At 33.4% G+C, this 19957-nt stretch overlaps 1 protein-coding gene across 1 annotated transcript in view; it reads right to left on the bottom strand.

Annotated features, from left to right (window-relative positions):
* The window catches only part of rho-5 (rhomboid-5), a 126179-nt gene that overhangs the window by 10668 nt on the left and 95554 nt on the right, over positions 1 to 19957 (bottom strand). The window contains exons 4-5 of the mRNA XM_090104561.1: positions 17373 to 17551; positions 10584 to 10745 (exon numbers count right to left, since the gene is read on the bottom strand). Of these exons, the coding sequence (XP_089960687.1) occupies positions 10584 to 10745; positions 17373 to 17551 (341 nt within the window). The remainder of the gene's footprint in view (positions 1 to 10583; positions 10746 to 17372; positions 17552 to 19957) is intronic.

Raw genomic sequence — 19957 nt, 5'->3', positions numbered from 1 at the left:
AATTTTCGTGAAAATTACACCGGGTGATTTTTTTTTATCAGTACACAAAATTTGCGAATACTTTCTATTGATATCTTCATCTTCATGTTTATATAACTGATCAACTTTTACAAAGAAATTTGGACGAAATATAAAAAAAAATAAGCTTTCCATACAAAATGCATAACTCTATACATTTTTTTCGACCTAAGTTTCTTAGTGAAAGTTGTACAGTTTAACTAATAAAACGGATAAACAAATTTTGTATATAAAAAAAAATGTAATGTTTGTGTTAAAGAATTATAAAATAGAAAAATACGCAAATGAAAACAAAAGATATTTATTTCTGACTAGCTTCCGCCCGCGACTCCGTCCGCGCGGATGTCGGTCTTCGCGTCTTCTACAGATTTATTATATAATGTATAATATATAGATTTATATTGATAAACCTAATAAATCTTTTGCTAGCATTCTGATGCTTTATCGGTTGCACTGGATTTATCTCTTTTTTTTTTCAATCGCTTGAATGATATAGGATGGGTCCTTGATGGGCATCGAATGCTGAAGTCTCGAATCAATCAATTCTGACAGTAGGCAATTTATGTAAAATCTTGATAATGGTCCATCATTTTATTTTGCCTAAACGTTACATAATTTTTTATATATTCTATTTTTAACGAATGATTCACTCCAGTCCAAACAGCAAATAAGCAGACTTCTGCTTCTGCAACGTTTAGTTGCAGAAGCAGAAGTCTGCTTATTTGTATTTCAAAAGTGTTATTTTTTGCATTGTATTTCAAATATTAAATTTTTTTTTAACCGCATCTTCCGCATTCATGTCTTTTGCCGGAATTAGACATTTAACTTCTACTAGTCCCATTTTCCCTTTTTGATATGGGAGTGTATAAAGTAAATTTTTTAGATATTTCTCGTTATACTTTTAAAAAGTTATTATTGTCATTTTGCTCATTAGGTAAAGTAATTTCGATATCAGTTTTAAGTTTTTTGATACCTGCAATAATAACGTCATAATCGCCTGCACATACTTATCGATTATACCCTGTATACAATCCACCATCAACATTCATAATGTTTTCCTGTCCTCCTCTCCTTTACGCTGTTCACCGATACATTTTAAATGAGTAAATCTGCTACCACTGAAGGATGTTTCATTGTGATCAGCAAATTTTCACCACTGTTGTCGATTATTTGTTTTTCATTTTTAATCAGCAATTGGGAATCATCAGTTTTGTTTTTTGCAGATTGGTGATGTACCCTAACAATACGTCGAAAAGGGAAAGCATCAACGAATTATCGTTTTCGTCCTCTTTTTTTATTCTTCGCGTCTCTGTTACTTCTGTTTGTTTAGTTCTCAACCCCACTGAATTTTGATGATGTGATGATAATCCATTCGTTTTAATATTGGTACTTAGAGTTTTTTGGTAGTTTTGTAGTTAGACTAAACTAGAAATGGTGGACTAAATTTGTCAGCGCGTCTGTAAGATCAGAATATAAAACCAACATCCTGTATTTAAGTTACAAAATTAATAATCAAACAACATGACGCTACGTTGAAAATGACTAGAAGAAAAAATTAAAACACCTCGGATCAATTTTGGAGTAAACAAATCATTTTCCCCGTATGGGGATTTCCCCGGATGAACTTGGGAAGTTCAAGTTCTCAATACAAGTTTATATTATATTTCGTATTTCTCAAACGAAAAATAAACATTTTTGGAACTTCAAAAAAATTATATTATAAGAAAATTTATGAGCTTACTTTAGTTTTAAAGAAATATACATCCCTTTACTGACACCCCGTAAAATAAAGAAATTGTTGCCAATCACCTTTGCAATCTATTTGGTTTCATTAACTTTATGTTCGAAGATAATTTTTTTTCTAGTAGTTACACGCGTATTTTTTTCGTTTATTTTCCATATCGAAATCAAATGTTTAAAAATACGAATATTTGCACAAAACTAAGATAAAAATAATCAATTATGGTTAGGGAGCCAGGTGCAAATTTGGTTAACTATTTCCTCTCAAGAGATAATTCGTCAGACGCATGAGAGTATAGTATTATAAAGCCTCGTGAACGTCAGCTGGCGCTCGGTTGGGGGGGTGAGCGGTTGTAGCCTCCCACGCACATAGGAAAAAAAATACATTCATTCATTCATTTCCTCTCAGCTAAAAATTTGTCAAATTGTAGCTAACCCAATATCTCAACGAAAAAAAATAGTCAGCTGGTTACAACATGGTGTATTATACGTCAGCTGGTGTCTCGAACATGAAAGTTAAATTTAAAGAAAAATTTATTTTTCGTTATTTCCTCTCAAACAAAAATTTACCTGATGATAGCTTATATGTAACTGTGGATAAATATATATGTCAGCTGGCTGTATCTTGGTGGAAAAACCGTCAGCTGATACGGGAGGCTACAACCGCTCTTCCCCCCAACCGAGCTCCAGCTGACGTTCACGAGGCTTCATAATACTATATTTTGATGCATTTTACTAATTACCGCTTGAGAGGAACTTGGTCATAAAATCTGCTGCTGGCTCCCGGACCATTAACAAAAATATTAAATTTAATGAAGTAGAGCAACTTTCACTTCGGTATGAAGGAAAATCGAGCGTGGAGCACACGTCAGAACGCTCCGGCCCAAGGAGCGCGACTAAAGAAATTCGCTAGGATTTTTCCTTATTATTTTAAATATTTTTTTAATATTTAAAGAATTATCAAAATTCAAAAAAAAATTTTTTTAAAGGATTAATACTCATTGGTCTTCAACCAACTCGAATAAATTAATGGAAAAAATAACTTTTAGCAGTATTTATCAATCGATTTTGTAAGGCAAAAAATGGGAAATTTAATGAATTTATAACGCTCTAATTAAGAAAATCATAAGTTTTTCGGCAATTGTATTCAGCAGTTTTTAATAACGACTATATAAGGATAATAATGCGCTGATCAGATTATGTAAATTGTAATCGGTTGCAACGTAGTGAGTGCACAAACTTAGCTCGAAATGATTTTGGGGGAAAGAGACTTATCTTGAAGGCCTGATTAAGGTAACATAAAGTAACTTTATAAATATGAAAAAATTCACGCGCATTGCGTATATAACACTAATTGATAAACAAGAAAAAAAAATTCAGTTTATCATTTTATTAGCCGGGAAAAAATTGTCAAATAACTTGTTGAAAACGCAATTTTGCTAGACTGCAGCCTTAAGGGCTTGGTCTAGTAGTGCAAACAAATGCATCCTGTCATCCTATATGTAAATAATACAAATGTACTATGGGAAAGTTGCTCCACTTAATTTTTAAAAATTAAATCATTCGTATGCATAATTTAATATTCGTAATAAGTACCAGACATGACAATTTGAAACAATTTTCGTGAAAATTACACCAGGTGATTTTTTTTATCAGTACACAAAATTTGCGAATACGTTCTATTGATATCTTCAAATGCAACACTCTATACATTTTTTTCGACCTAAGTTTCTTAGTGAAAGTTGTTCAGTTTAACTAATAAAACGGATAAACAAATTTTGTATATAATAAAAAAAAATGTAATGTTAACACGTCCGCTCGCATCAAAATTCATAAATTACATATATGCATCGCGCGGAACGCCGTCCTTATATAGGAGTCGAGGAGGCGTGGTGTCGTGCGGCCCGCGTGTGCCGCAAACGGTTCAAGCCAAATCCGACTTTTGGCGCTACAGGCTACATCGCTGAATCCACTGCGGGTAACGCAACGTGTGTTCGCGGTTCTACAGAACAACGTCTATGGATAAAACTGAAAAATTAAGATTTATTTTTTTTCTTCGTATTTTTCCAGGATAAAAAGTATTCCATTTTATGCCCAGGATAATAAGGTATAATTATACCAAGTTTCATTGAAATCGAACCATTAGTTTTCACGTGATGCCTTCACATACAGACAGACAGACAGACAAAAATTTTTTTAATCACATATTTGTGTTTGGTATCGATCCAGTAACACTGCTATTTATTTTTTAAATACATATTTTCAAAGTACAGAATTGACCCTTCTACGGATTTATTATATTATGTATAATATATATATTTATATGGATAAACCTAATAAATATTTTGCTAGCATTCTGATGCTTTATCGGTTGCACTGGATTTTTCTTTTCTTTTTTCAATCGCTTGAATGACATAGGATGGGTCCTTGATGGGCATGGAATGCTGAAGTCTCGAATCAATCAATTCTGACAGTAGGCAATTTATGTAAAATCTTGATAATGGTCCATCATTTTATTTTTTTTGCCTAAACTTATATATTCTATTTTTAACGAATGATTCACTCCAGTCCAAACAGCAAATAAGCAGACTTCTGCTTCTGCAACGTTTAGTTGTCCCTGAATTTGGAAAAAATAGTCATGATTCTTATCTATGACAAAAGTGTTATTTTTTTGCATTGTATTTCAAATATTAAATTTTTTATTTTTAACCGCATCTTCCGCATTCATCTCTTTTGCCGGAATTAGACATTTAACTTCTACTAGTCCCATTTTCCCTTCTTGATATGGGAGTGTATAAAGTAAATTTTTCTCGTTATACTTTTAAAAAGTTATTATTGTCATTTTGCTCATTAGGTAAAGTAATTTCGATATCAGTTTTAAGTTTTTTGATACCTGCAATAATAACGTCATAATCGCCTGCACATACTTATCGATTACACCCTGTATACAATCCACCATCCACATTCATAATGTTTTCCTGTCCTCCTCTCCTTTACGCTGTTCACCGATACATTTTAAATGAGTAAATCTGCTACCACTGAAGGATGTTTCATTGTGATCAGCAAATTTTCACCACTGTTGTCGATTATTTGTTTTTCATTTTTAATCAGCAATTGGGAATCATCAGTTTTGTTTTTTGCAGATTGGTGATGTACCCTAACAATACGTCGAAAAGGGAAAGCATCAACGAATTATCGTTTTCGTCCTCTTTTTTTATTCTTCGTGTCTCTGTTAAACTCAAAACTCAAACTCAAACATTTATTTATTCAATTAGACTTCTTCTAGAAGCACTTTTGAAACGTCATTAGGTACATATTTTTAACATTTACCACCGATTCGGAAAGCAGTATCTACGGAGAAGAATCGGCAAGAAACTCCATAGTTGCTCTTTTTACTTGTTACTTGTGTTTGTTTAGTTCAACACCCATTGAATTTTCTATGTTATTGCGATCTTCCATTACATCTGAGTTTTTATGATGTGATGATAATCCATTCGTTTTAATATTGGTACTTAGAGTTGGTGGACTAAACTAGAAATGGTGGACTAAATTTGTCAGCGCGTCTGTAAGATCAAAATATAAAACCAACATCCTGTATTTAAGTTACAAAATTAATAATCAAACAACATGCCGCTACGTTTAAAATGACTAGAAGAAAAAAAAAACACCTCGACATATTTGGAATTTTGGAGTAAACAAATCATTTTCCCCGTATGTCCCAAGTTCAAGTTCTCAATATAATTAAATATATTTCGTATTTCTCAAACGAAAAATAAACATTTTTGGAACTTCAAAAAAAATATATATTATAAGAAAATTTATGAGCTTACTTTAGTTTAAAAGAAACATTCATCCCTTTACTGAAACCCCGTAAAATAAAGAAATTGTTGGCAATCACCTGTGTAATGTATTTGGTTTCATTAACTTTATGTTCGAAGATAATTTTTTTTCTAGTAAGTACATAGTTACACGCATATTTTTTTCGTTTATTTTCCATATCGAAATCAAATGTTTAAAAATACGAATATTTGCACAAAACTAAGATAAAAATAATCAATTAACAAAAATATTAAATTTAATGAAGTAGAGCAACTTTCACTTCGGTATGAAGGAAAATCGAGCGTAGAGCACACGTCAGAACGCTCCGGCCCAAGGAGCGCGACTAAAGAAATTCGCTATGATTTTTCCTAATTATTTTAAATATTTTTTTAATATTTAAAGAATTATCAAAATTCAAAAAAAAAAATTTTTTAAAGGATTAATACTCATTGGTCTTCAACCAACTCGAATAAATTAATGGAAACAATAACTTTTAGCAGTATTTATCAATAGATTTTGTAAGGCAAAAAATGGGAAATTTAATGAATTTATAACGTTCTAATTAGGAAAATCATAAGTTTTTCGGCAATTGTATTCAGCAGTTTTTAATAACGACTATATAAGGATAATAATGTGCTGATCAGATTGTGTAAATTGTAATCGGTTGCAACGTAGTGAGTGCACAAACTTAGCTCGAAATGTCTTTGGGGGAAAGAGACTTATCTTGAAGGCCTGATTAAGGTAACATAAAGTAACTTTACAAATGTGAAAAAATTCACGCGCATTGCGTATATAACACTAATTGATAAACAAGAAAAAAAAAATCAGTTTATCATTTCATTAGCCGGGAAAAAATTGTCAAATAACTTGTTGAAAACGCAATTTTGCTAGACTGCAGCCTTAACCAATTAAATACCTTGAATACATTGTTCATTTAATATAGATCTATATGGCCCTTTACACCGTATGATTTAAGTGAATATTTTCGGAGATATTACAGATTTTAAAATTGCGGGACGTAGCGTTTGCGGCCAGCGGCGGTACCGGCCGGCCGCCCGGCTATGTATTTTATACCCGTGCCGGAGCGGGCCGCTATGTTTTTATATACATACAACGTTCACAATTTTTCTGTAGTGTATTTAGTATCAGCATTGCACCCGTGCGAAGCCGGGGCGGGTCGCTAGTTTAATATAAAAAAGTGGACTGTGAAATGTGGATGCAATATGGACTGGATTTTTTAAGCCACGATCGACTTTTACACTCTCATTACATGATTTTGTCACGAAAAACCATTTGAAAGGTACACGCGATGCAAATTATAGATTTTTACGACATGCAATATGCAACAATTATTTATTTCGTGGTAATAATAAATTTATTTATTTATTTATTTAGCCTTTTTGACTGGGTGAGAATGGTTTTTCTATTATTTTTGGCTGTGTTGATTTCATCGCTAAAGTATATCTCTCAACTCAGTGTGCCTTCTGGCAAAGGCCTCCTCCAGTAATTTCCATTGCTTCCGGTCTTTGGCCACTCTTCTCCATTTGGGTCCCGCGGTAAGTTTAAGCTCGTCTTCCCAGCGCATATGTTGTCGTCCTCGACTTCTCTTGCCATCCCTTGGATACCAGTTGGTGACAATTTGGCTCCATTTTTCTTGTCTAGATCTCAACATATGGCCGGTCCATCTCCATTTTTGGAGGTCTATTCTTTCCAGGATATCGGTAAGTTTTGTTTTCGCTCTTAATTGCAGGTTACTTATTCGATCTTGCCTTTTGGTTCTTGTCAAGCTCCTTTCCATGCTTCTTTGGCACTTTGCTAATTTATCTCGATGGTATTTAGTAAGGGACCAAGTTTCGCAGCCGTAGGTGATGCATGGAAGGATACAGGTGTTGAAGACTTTCCGTTTCGTTGCCATGCTGTGATCTTTTGATTTTACAATTTCCTTTAGAGACCAAAATCTTTTCCAACCATTGGCAATCCTTTTATTTAGTTCCTTGGTTGTTCTAGTAGAGATTATCTGTCCCAAGTAGCAATATTCATCGACATATTCTATTTGTTGATCTTCGATTACGATGGGATGCATTACTGAGTTGGTCATCAGTTTTGTTTTTGTAATGTTCATCTTTAAACCCACTTTCGAGCTCTCTTTATTTAGAGATTTGATCATCTTCCCTAGTGTCTTTGGATTTTCTTCCAGTAGAACAAGATCATCTGCAAATCTTAAATGGTTTAGTTTTCTTCCAGCTATGTTGAGGCCTAGATGCTCCCAGTCCAGATTACGAAAGACGTTCTCCAAGACTGCTGAGAACAACTTAGGCGACATTGGGTCACCCTGTCTTACTCCTCTCTTGATCCTGAATTCTTTACCCAAGGCTTCCAATTGTAATCTTGCTTTGCTGTTTGTATATATATTCTTAATAATGTTAGTATATGTAGCAGGTATACCTTGCCTTCCTAAGCTCTCCCATATTGCTTTATGACTAATGCAATCAAATGCCTTAGCATAGTCTATAAAAGCTATATACAATGTCTTGTTGAACTCGTTATACTTTTCGATTATCTGTTTTAGTGTGTGAATGTGGTCAATTGTAGAAAAGTTTCGTCTGAATCCAGCTTGCTCTATTGGTTGGCTTTCGTCTAATTTTTCACTTATCCTGCCCAAAACGACCTTTGCAAAAATTTTGTACACATTCGACATTAAGCTTATTGGCCGGTAATTACTGATGTCATCCTTTGCGCCTTTTTTATGTAGTAGGATTATATGTGAAGTTTCCCATTGTGTTGGTACATACCCAGATTTCAGGATTTGATTGAACATCTTGGTAAGTATTGGTACTAGTTGGTCAATAGTGCCCCTTAACATCTCGTTCCTTATTTTGTCTGGTCCCGGAGCTTTCTCCATTTTTAAACTTTTTATTGCCTTTTCCACTTCACTCTTCAAAATGTCGGGTTCAGTCTCTGGTGTTCTTTCGGCTGTTTTACTTTGAGATAGTGGTAGAATGGGGTGGTTGCCTGCGTCTTTGTTAGAATAAAGTTCTTTGTAGAATGTCGTGGCTAGTTCTTGTATACATTTTCTGTTTGTGATGGTATGTTCTTTTTTCTTTAGTTTGGACACCCACTCTTTTCCTGTTTCTCTCAGTTCCTTCAGAGCTTTTCTTACGCCACCTGTTCTCATTACTTGTCTCTCTAACACTTCTAATCTCTTATTTTTACGGTCTTTCCTCATATTTTTATTGATTTGTTTGCTCACTTCTGTAATTGTTTTTATGTTTTCTTTGTTTTTCCCTTGGGCCAGTAAGGATTTTCTGTGGTTAATAAGTTGGATTGTCTCGTCGCTAAGTGGGTACTTCTTTCTGGTTTTGTTGATATTAATAGATGTAGTAAGTTCTTTTTCCAATATTCCATAATTTACTGTGATGTCGCTTTCATTTTCAAATGTAAGGTCTTGTAGACTATCTTTTATAGACATGCCAATTTCTGTGTAATTTTCCGTTGTGGTTAGAATTGGGTTATAAGTGGTAATGTTCTTCCTTCCTTTTTTTGGTGGTGATGCCAGAATTGTACTTCTGATCATCCGATGGTCTGTATTGAAATTTAATTTTGAAATCACGCTTGTATTTGAAAACGCTTTGGGAAAATTACTCATCATATAATCTATTTCATTCCTATATCTGCCATCTGGTGAAATCCATGTCCATTTGTTCTTTGGATGTTTCCTGAATATACTGCTGAGAAGAGTTAGGTTGTGTTCTAACAAGAATTCCACAAGCTTTTGGCCATTAGAGCTTCTTTTACCATATCCGTATCTGCCCAATACATACTCCTCTTTGTTTTGTTTTTCCCCAACTTGCGCGTTAAAATCACCCATCAGTATGATATGGTTGTTTGTATAATTTCTGATAACTTTTGCCAGGTCGGAATAGAAAGACTCTGTTTCTGATTCTGCAGCTTGCTCGGTTGGTGCATATGCTTGTATGATAGTCCAAGTCTTTACATAGTTTGGTAATTTAATGTTAAGCACTGCCATTCTATCAGAGATACCAAAGATATTTTGTATTTGTTTTTTCAGAGTCGACTTTATGAGAAATCCAACTCCTCTTTTGCCTCCCTTTTCGCCTTTGTTAAACAATATGTAATCTTGGTATTCACATATCGTTTCGCCTTCTCTTCTCATTTCACTGATTCCTAGTATGTCCCACTTTATCTCTTGGATGGCAATATTCAGTTCTGCAAGTGTATCTTGCGTTCTTAGAGTTCTTGTGTTTAATGTTGCTATATTAATTCTATTTAGTTTTCTACTAAAATTATAATTATCTGGAGGGTTATGGTCTACACTTCCCTCGGCGACCACCCGTGGTGGGAAGGATTTTTTAAAGTATTTTTTTAAGTTGTTAAATGGTTGTTTTCCCTGTTTTTGTTTTGAGTTTCCGGTTCTAGTTGTTGGTTTTTGTGTAAGTTTATTATGTGAGCTAGTTAGTTTTTTGAACTTTCTGAGGTTGAGGTTGAAGTAGTTCTGTCTCTTCCCATGTACTGTAGTATGTTCGGTTTCAATATGTCTTTTTGCCCCGTACTCTTCGCTTTATTTGTTTTGTTCTCGAGCTCGTTATGCGTGTTCGGTTTTTTCAACGTCGGTAAGTTGGGGGATACAGTTTTGTCTCTCTTCCTTTTTTCTCGCTGATTGTCATTTTGCTTTTTTATTACAAGCTTAAGGTAATAAGCATAAGGTAATAATAAATAGTCCATAATAAACGTACCTGCCTGCATACAAATTTTTTTGCACATAATATAATGAAAAATACCTACTTTACCTTACCTTGACGAAGCGTTTAACAATGATAGATTGAATTGGGTATCAAAAGTAAATTAAACTCAGAAAACCATGTCATATTTACAAAGAGCCTAAATTCAATTTACCAATTCAACATTTTCACTCACCTTTCCCTACCACATCCACTCCGGACAAACTTAAAAAATAAATAAGACACTCATAAAGTAAATTTCCTCACCGGAAGAATCTTCCAACAACGCCCATTCCGAATTGCCGCCTATTAGAGTTATCTGCGAGCGGTTCCAACATCGGGGTGTGGATGCGGACCCCCCCGGCGCCCCAGGACACGCTCCGCTCCGGTCGTCTGTACTCCACACCAGAACCGAGAGGCGACCGGCCACTGGAATTGTTCAAAATTTAGTCCTAGTTTCCTAATAGGTTCTGCCTATGCGTTACAGAAAGAAATCTCATTTGAATAACAGTTGTTTAAGTCGAAATAAAAATATAGTTGTAGTAGGTGATACCTACAGTGGACTTTGTCGTTTTATTTTGAACTGATTATTTCAAATACTAAATTCACATTCTTAGGATTTCCTAAAATGCGATATACCTATCTAGAAAAGCTTAAAAATGAGCTGTTTATCATAACGAGCAGTACTTTTTAATGAGATGCATTATTAAAACATAACTACAAAAACAAGTTCATTACCCTTGTTATAAGCTATCCTACGAAAACGAGGATTAAACGTTTAATTTATAATGAAACAGTTTTTGGTAAGATTACTCGTTGCGCATATGTTAGTTGGGACGAGATTAAATCTCCAATTCAGAACCCATGTCACAGAGATTCGGACAAAGTGATATATCTGTCAAATACGTGTGCTTACAGCTACCCAATCAACCTTCATCTGGACATTATGTACACTTTATAAGGGCAAAGTAACTATTTAAGAAGATTAAAATGCGCATAAATAAGATAGAAGACAGGTAAATAAAGAAACTTTAATTTAAAAAAAAAGCTGAGGCTGTTTCCATTTATCACTATCACATTTATACAAGAAATTCGTTATATTTATAGACAATGGACGTTAGCAGTTTTATAGCTATAATATTCATATAAAAACCTGTAATTGTCATAGAGTTATTAACTTAAAAATCATTCATTTAATCAGTAAGCCCTTTATATTACACTTATTCTAAACAAAATCGATCAATTTGAAATTGCGTAAGCAGAAACCTATTAGCCCGGAACAACAAAGGCTACTTTATATGGCTAAAACGGGAAGGGTCAAACTAAACTATAGACCGTACGTAAACATCAATACAGTAGGTAGGTACATAGTATTGTTGGAAATTAATACATGCAAACGATATAAAACAAAGGAAATAAAGTAATTTTCGTAACGAATAAATCAAACAAAATCCTTCCATATTTCAGTCTGAAAGCAATATATTTTTTTAACAGCACATTATACCCAGGCTCATGTGTAATTACTACTTCGGAGCAATAAATAGCAGCCCACCTTGGCCATTGGATGAGAATGTAACTTTGAAGGTGAAAGAATTTCTCCCAAATTTACGACGGATTGAAAACCAAATTTTATTGAAGTGCCAAATACATTGCCTTCGTCGTTACGTACTATAAATATCTTAAGAGAAGTCCACATATAAATTACCTATTTCTTTTCAATGAAATTCAATTCAATTTTCAATATAAATACAATTTCGCAGTAGCTTATAAAAACCTAAACTGTAGTACCTACTAAAACAAATTTATTGTACCCACTTACTTTAGAGCTGTTATACTTCGGTATATCTTACAAGTCTTAATAATATTATGAACAGACATCACATCCGTCTCTCTGTTGTATTTGTTATTGCTATTTCAGGATAACAGGAAATAATATCAAAAGAATACATAATCTGGGCGCTTGCTTATTCCATTTCATAATTCCTCCTCAATCACAAAGTTACAAAGCTCTTTAATTTTCCCAAAGCTAATTATTTAGAGCTTAAACTGAAAATATGTTAATGTTTAGCTAAAATAAAAAGCGATGCATATCAAAGTGCACCTCATAAATATTTACCGAGTTCCAACTAAACGCTGAAGTTTGAAAGTTAGTTAATTAACAATGAGAAAATATTCATTGTTTATCCAAGTTGAAATTTTTCTACAGAAGCATTGTTAAACTCCTCTAATTCATGGTAAATTGCATGAAACTTTAATCGAGTTTAAGTATGTTTGTTCGCCCTTGTGAATAATTTAATATTTTAATATAATAAGTTATATGTATAAGCTGTTGGCAAAACTTACCTCTTATTCCTACAATAAAACGTATTTTAACGTTGAATTACTATTATATAGTAGCGCTGGAAACTCTCGTGTTTTACTCCCATAGAAATCTAAATAACAAGACACATAGAAGTGCTATTATGTCATAATTAGTATGAAAACCACTGTCGCCAAAATCCACACATTTAAAACGATATCTAGACAGTTCACACAAGTAAACTATGCCTTTTATTGGACAGCTTCATTTTAATGAAAACTAACATAAATAATAAATTTCGCATTTTAATATGTACCCTAAATCACGACTTTACGGTTTATTTTAGTATAACATCCCTAGGTACGTAAGATGTTTTGTTTCCTTTTGCTTAGAAACTTCAAATACGAAAAAGTTCGGCTACTCGACAACAGAGGGCGTTATTTTTTGATAGATATAACTTTTAACCTCAACGCATAGAAATAAGGTTGAAATTTCATTAACGTTCATTCAACGCTTTAGTGATGTAAGACTTCATCAGCCTTGTTATCGATAGTTAAGTGATAGTTAACAAATAAGAAATATATAGTTGTTGATTTTAATACAGTGGTAGGCTCATCTCGTGGGCCCACGGCAGACTGTAGGTACATATAGGTATAAGAAATAAAAACATGTTATGTACTTAAATATTTATTTATCTATATACAGGGTGGAAGGTTAAGATGGGGCATGAAGGGCAGGTACCTTAACCGTTGTAGCTACATGAAAACGTTCTTAGGAGACTATCCTTAAATTCTTGAGAAATTTTAATCTGCATTCACAGATTTTTGAAAAAATGTACGGTCAGCAAGGAAATCGGCAGTTTTCAAAAAAAATTTTTTGATGCCAATCGATCCAGTTTCTCATGGGGATCAAAACACTCTAAAAGACCAACTGAGGTATGAGTACTAGAAAAGTCAGAAATCGCGAAAAACTATTTCCACACATTCACTAAGAAAATAAGTGATTCAACAAAAGATGCGCTAATAGAAAACTCCAAAGAGATTTTCAGGCTTCAATATTTTTTGTTTCTGATTATTAAAACACATACTGATAATAAGAAGAAACATTAATTTAATTAAACGGTTGTCAAAGAAAATAAAAAATAACAAAATAATAACAAAAAACAACATTTAATGTGGTGATAATTCTAAATTACTAAATTTGCCCCGTAAGCATCTGCAAAATGCAACTCTGCGTGCATAGTCCCCAGATTGCAATGCTTGGACTAATCGCCCATGGCGGTAGCATTTGTAGCCGTATTTCTTCCTTGTTTTTTAAACTATCCAGTGCGAAAAACCAACTTCGACGGCAACTTGTCTTGAAGAAATTTCGGGATATGCTTCCACAAGTGCTAAAATTGCTATCACCGTGTTCTCATTCAATACGCGTGAACGACAATGACGTGTCAAGCTTTTCTTAAATGAGCCACTTTCTGCTAGATTTTTTACAAGTTTCGCAATTACCTTTCGCGTCGGTACATGTCGCATTGGGTATTTATTCCTGTACCATTCCAATGCAACTGTTGGGTTTTTATTATTTAAAAAGTAAGCCTCTAACAGATCTAAACGTTCCAAATTATTTAAGGACATTTTTAGTGAAGACAGAGTGACTTTTGGTAACTTTTGTTTTCTATGTGTTATTGTTTACATAAGCCATAAAAATGTGACGTGTTCGTTCGATATTCAAATTTAAATAATTTTTCATCTCGTGCACGAGCTGCCAGCCACCGCCCGCTCACGCCCCGCGTCGCTGGCATGTTATGCTGCTGTGCCTTTGTCTTTTTACTTGTTCATGAATGAAAATAGTTTTTCGCGATTTCTGACTTTTCTAGTACTCATACCTCAGTTGGTCTTTTAGAGTGTTTTGATCCCCATGAGAAACTGGATCGATTGGCATCAAAAAATTTTTTTTTGAAAACTGCCGATTTCCTTGCTGACCGTACATTTTTTCAAAAATCTGTGAATGCAGATTAAAATTTCTCAAGAATTTAAGGATAGTCTCCTAAGAACGTTTTCATGTAGCTACAACGGTTAAGGTACCTGCCCTTCATGCCCCATCTTAACCTTCCACCCTGTATACAAACTAGTATATATACAAATGATAAAACAGTGTCTGTACATTATATATTAAAAAAAATGGAGGGGGTTTAGAAACTGAGAGTTTAAATTTGAAAATCTCGAACACCTGATGCAGAACCGCGCCAGACCACCAAAAATTATAAGAGTTATAACAATTACTTAATGTACGTCTTTTTGTTGTGACATTGAAATCATCTTCTTTGAAATGTTTTGAACATATCCTACTATAGCCTGTAGGGAACCAATTTCTTTTCCCAGTCGCGGATATCCATTCGTCCTTAATGTCAGGACGGCGTTGTGGAAATCTACAAAGAATATATTTAACATAAAATAGTTTTGTCAACCTAAGCGAAGAATGTCCTTTATTGTATATTTAATTAATGTGATTCTGTATCGACAGTAAAATTGTCCGAAAATGATTGTATCGATGTACTTAGTTTAAAAAGTTATATATCAGTTATAAAAATAAAATAGAATTCAAATTAAAATATAATCCAATTATTCCATCAGTCGTCATATTACGCAAAAAAACATCGTATTACGATATCGAAAAATTTTAACACATCACATCACTAGCTTGCGACTATTTACTCTTTATCGTTAACAATGCAGTACATTGCTTCTTGTAATTGTCATTTGATAACATCTGGCCGTTATAACAACCGACCTGTCAGATGTTGACAATAGTAAAAGGCAATGTATAGCTAAACGTGATGAGAGGAACGGTTGACTGTGTCATTCGTATTGCTTGTAAATATTGTTTAATTTTAAGGAAAAACGGCAATATTTATAAACAAAAATACTTGCCGGTGAAATGTTATTCCTTTATTAGTATAATTACAATTTATGGAAGAATTTCCGCACTGGGAAATGCTGCAACACACCATGTTTACTCACGCACGTGTCAGAAACAACTGAACAAGCGACCACCAAGCGACGAACAGACTTGTGGAATGGTAACCACCTGAGCGGCGACAATGTCACGCGCGCTTACGACTTCTAGTGTCTTGTTATTTAGATTTCTATGTTTACTCCCATAAATTAATTTAAGCAAACGCGACTCAAACTAGAGCTCCTTACTCATTACAGTACATACACGATATTAAAATGGAGGTTAATTTAATATGTCAGCCAAGCACTATATTATAATATATAAGCTGAGAGAATAAGGCTGAAGCTATAATTATAACTAACTTAATTTTCCTTTAAATTCCTGCTTTCTATTTACATTTGTTACACTTACATGTCTGTTTTAATATTTAGACGATGTTGTTAAGAAAGATAATGATTAACTTTAGCCAAGAACTAGACTAACTACTAAACTGAGATAAAAACATTAAAGACACGAAAAAGTTTGGCTTCTTAACAACACGTTAACATACTTTTAACAAGAAGTAAAATGATTCTAAACTTTCAAGATATCGAGATGAAGTAGTTATTCTACAATGCAATATAATTTAAAATTAATTCACTAAAACTGTATCCGAAAGTGCCAGTATATATAATTTTAATTAAAAGCTTATTAATCTGTCAAGTTAGCAACATGACGCTCGCGGGCTCCGACCCAACTGCGATTATTAACTAAACTTAGCTCCAATCAGATCCTCTATTGCTTTAGTAACTGTTCAATTGTATGCAGGACTAATAATGTACAATGTTGAATGCGGAATTTTGACATTTGCATTGTATCACACACAGGTATCACACCTAGACATTTTAAGAACAAGGCTCTTAACAGAAAAATAAATAAATCAAAATGATTAATCGAAGTATCATCATGACAATCAACAAATGTCTTTTAGGAGATTAATTTGATTTTCCTCCTAATAGATCTTTTAATCTAAATCCTAGACTTTTATCTTTTTCTACCCTAATAATTACGGTTTTAGAACATATCTATAAGTTCACTACATTCGTGCTTGCTTGTAATGGATAAACTTTGAAGATACTTTACATATTCTGTATGTTATTTCTTACTAGTAGTAACACATTGTTCTTAATCGACATAGACTATATTTTATTTTAGTTTTTACCTATTAACCTATATCAACATTTATTTATTTTGACGGTAAACATAAATGCTCGTATGTATTCAAAGACATGATGTGAATGATTCCTTGCTTACACATCTACTTTTCGAAAGTCGTTCCCAGATAAGGGATCTGCTAGTAATAAATATCGTCTAGGTTTTTGGGTCAAAACTATAAAATATATGTGACCTCATTTAGACGTAGCTGACTGTAAAGCTCTTCAGATATTAATATTTTTTTCTCTCAGCGAGCGTCTCTGCTTATTTGCACAAAGAAATGAAAATAAAACAAAATTATACTTATAATTTCGTACGTACTAAAATTTTAAATAACAAAAAGTGGAGAGCAACTATTAATAAATTTAATGCCGAATTAAACATTATTTACTTCTGCTCTATGAAAGATTAATTCATATGTATGTATACCTTTAGGTACATTAAGTATCTGATCTCATGAACTGATCACATCAATATTCAAAGCAAATCAATATTCCTGAATATATTTTATTCATTTGAACGAAATGTGTTTCCAAATTATGAACATCAATAATTTTAAGAATGCTTCCCAATTACATTCACTTCAACAAACACTGCATACAAATGACACCTACCCTTTCGGTCCATCCGTAACGTCCATATCTTCATGGTGCTGATTGAGAGGTGAGATGAGTGAAGTTGGCGCGAAGAATACGTCGTCCACGTCAACTTCATCGTGCGGACTGCTTGCGCTCGCGCGGAATGATCGCGACCACTGCGCTGATGTGGATTGGCGTGATCTACGCGTCACCGCCTGTGGAAAATGTTACATAAATAGAGAAAATTAATAATCAGTACATATATATTTAACAAAAAAATAAATACAGTTTATAAATCTAAAAAAAGAGCGTGTGAGCCGTAAATTTATTTGGCAGGATTCAAGGATACAAATTAATAAATTATGGACTCAAATATCTCGACTATATTATATAGTATAATATACTCGATATTGAAAACCAAAATCGTCGCCTTAATGACGTGACAATATTGCCTTACCGCGACCAAGAAAATTTTCTCTCAAGTCTCAACACGGACAACGAAGCTTCACTTCAAATAACACGTACTCATGAAATTTTTGTGTTTTCACCGATCCTTGATAAGTGTGCCTGTGTGCAAAGTTTGAATTAAATCTGTCCATATTTTAAAGTGTATCAAAATCGTGTCTAAAGGAGTCGGATACATACAAACATGTTGGTTACATACATATACAGGTTGTATACGTAGTATATTATTAGTCTGTGATACAGGTGAAGTTTAGATGAAGATTTAGATGCATCATAAAATTTGTAGTTGTAGTATGTAGTTGAAAAATCTGTTTTATTGTTAAAGTTTTACCAGAGCCTTATATGTAGTATGTACATAAACATAATACCGGACTTATTGTTTGCATGTTACGTTGCTACGTCGTGTACAGGTTTTCTAAACAATATACGTACTAACTATTCTATGCATGGTAATGATGCCTGCTTAAAAAATATAGAAAAAGTGGCTGAATACCGTTCCTTTTCGGAATTACCAAGATGGTGAGTGGATTTATGACGACATAATGGTCGAGGCGAGTCGATCCCTAAAGACATCGCTTTTATAATTTATTACAAGGAAATATGCTAGCCTAATTCGTCCATCGCATATTTTGAGGGAACCGAAATGATAAGTTATGACTAGTGTGTTTGGATCGCTGAAAATACGCTTTTAGCGATGTGTAGAACGAGACATTTATATTTTCTTCATACATTACACATGATAAATTACTACGCTCTTCGTACAGGTAATTTAGTAAATAATTCAATACAGTATCACCGTTATTCATAATTTACTGTGGACGATAAATTCTCTTTAGCGAAATTGTCGTAATGTTAATTTATGTACCTAATGTTCTGTGTCGTTTTAGTAAAAATAAACGTGAACGTTAATTTAGTCATGTCTCTGTTGAACATTGAACAATTAGGCGTTTTGCTGAGTATCAAAAAAAATAAAAAATAGCATAAGAGCACTTAAAATATAATGTAGGCCTTCTAATGTCTCAATAATTATATCCGTACATTAATCCTTAATGCATATTTTATCTTTTAAAAGCTACCAGAACAAATCTATTCATCAAACAAAAATCAAGATAGCATCAGCTACTCAAAAATGCAATTACATTAAGTAAATAAACACGCAAACTAAACAGCTACCCCAGTGCCATTTCGTGATGTATTCTCAAATGAAAATTCACGTTGTTTTAGCTTCAACATTTCTACCCGAGTGTTTTTAGAGGGAACAGATATTCACGTGGTAAGGTTCGTTGCTACCGATTCACATAAAATTGCTTTCACTGCTAAAGTATTTTATACAGCTATAAAAATATAACCTTAAGTTAGAACTTCGGGTAATGTATATTAGATGTTGTTTTTGCTGAAGGGCGAACTACTTACTAATTTTATACAGAACAAGTTATTTATTTATTTTTTATTTATTTTTTACATACATAGATTCCTTACAGCTATTTGTATTACAATTTTTATAATTAACTTTAACAAAACAATACGCCAATAAAAAGGAATACCAATAGTAAGACAATTAATGTGACAGTAGTTTAACATTAATTATAACAATGACAAAGTGGAAAGAATTAATATATATATATATTTTTTTTGGACATGGTATACAAAAAAGAGAAAAACGTACCCATTATAGAATGTTTGGTATGGATGTGTGAGTGTGTGTACTGTGTGTGTAGTGTATAATGGTGTAGTGTGGTGAGATTGTGTATGGTAAACTAAGAAATTATTGAATTGGTGATGTCTGTTACTGCTTTTTTAAAACTGTTACGGGAGAGATGAAATATGTCAACACTTGAAAATTTCTTGTTGTAAATATCAGGTAGACGGAAGAGTGTAGAATTTTGCAGGTGTTTGGTTGAAGCGAGGGGAACCTTTAATAGTTGGCAATGCCTTGTTCGTAATGACGGTGCTTGTAGTGATATATTACCGAGAATATTTGGACAGTCCAGTCTATTACGCATTATGTCGTAAAGCAGCATCATGTCGATAATATCTCTCCGTTGTTCGAGTGTATTGATCCTTTGGAGAGAGCATCCTTCAAGGTAATTAGCACAAGAGGTCTTCGATATAAAATTAAGTTTCCTAATAAATATTTTTTGAATATTTTCCAAGCG

Source organism: Colias eurytheme, chromosome 8 (assembly GCF_061535395.1).
Source record: "Colias eurytheme isolate Ceu_HAF_F1 chromosome 8, ilColEury1 Martin Lab GWU primary, whole genome shotgun sequence".
Taxonomy (NCBI): Eukaryota; Metazoa; Arthropoda; class Insecta; order Lepidoptera; family Pieridae; genus Colias; species Colias eurytheme.
The sequence above is the reverse complement of the archived record's forward strand: the minus strand, read 5'-3'. Positions and strand labels throughout refer to the sequence as shown.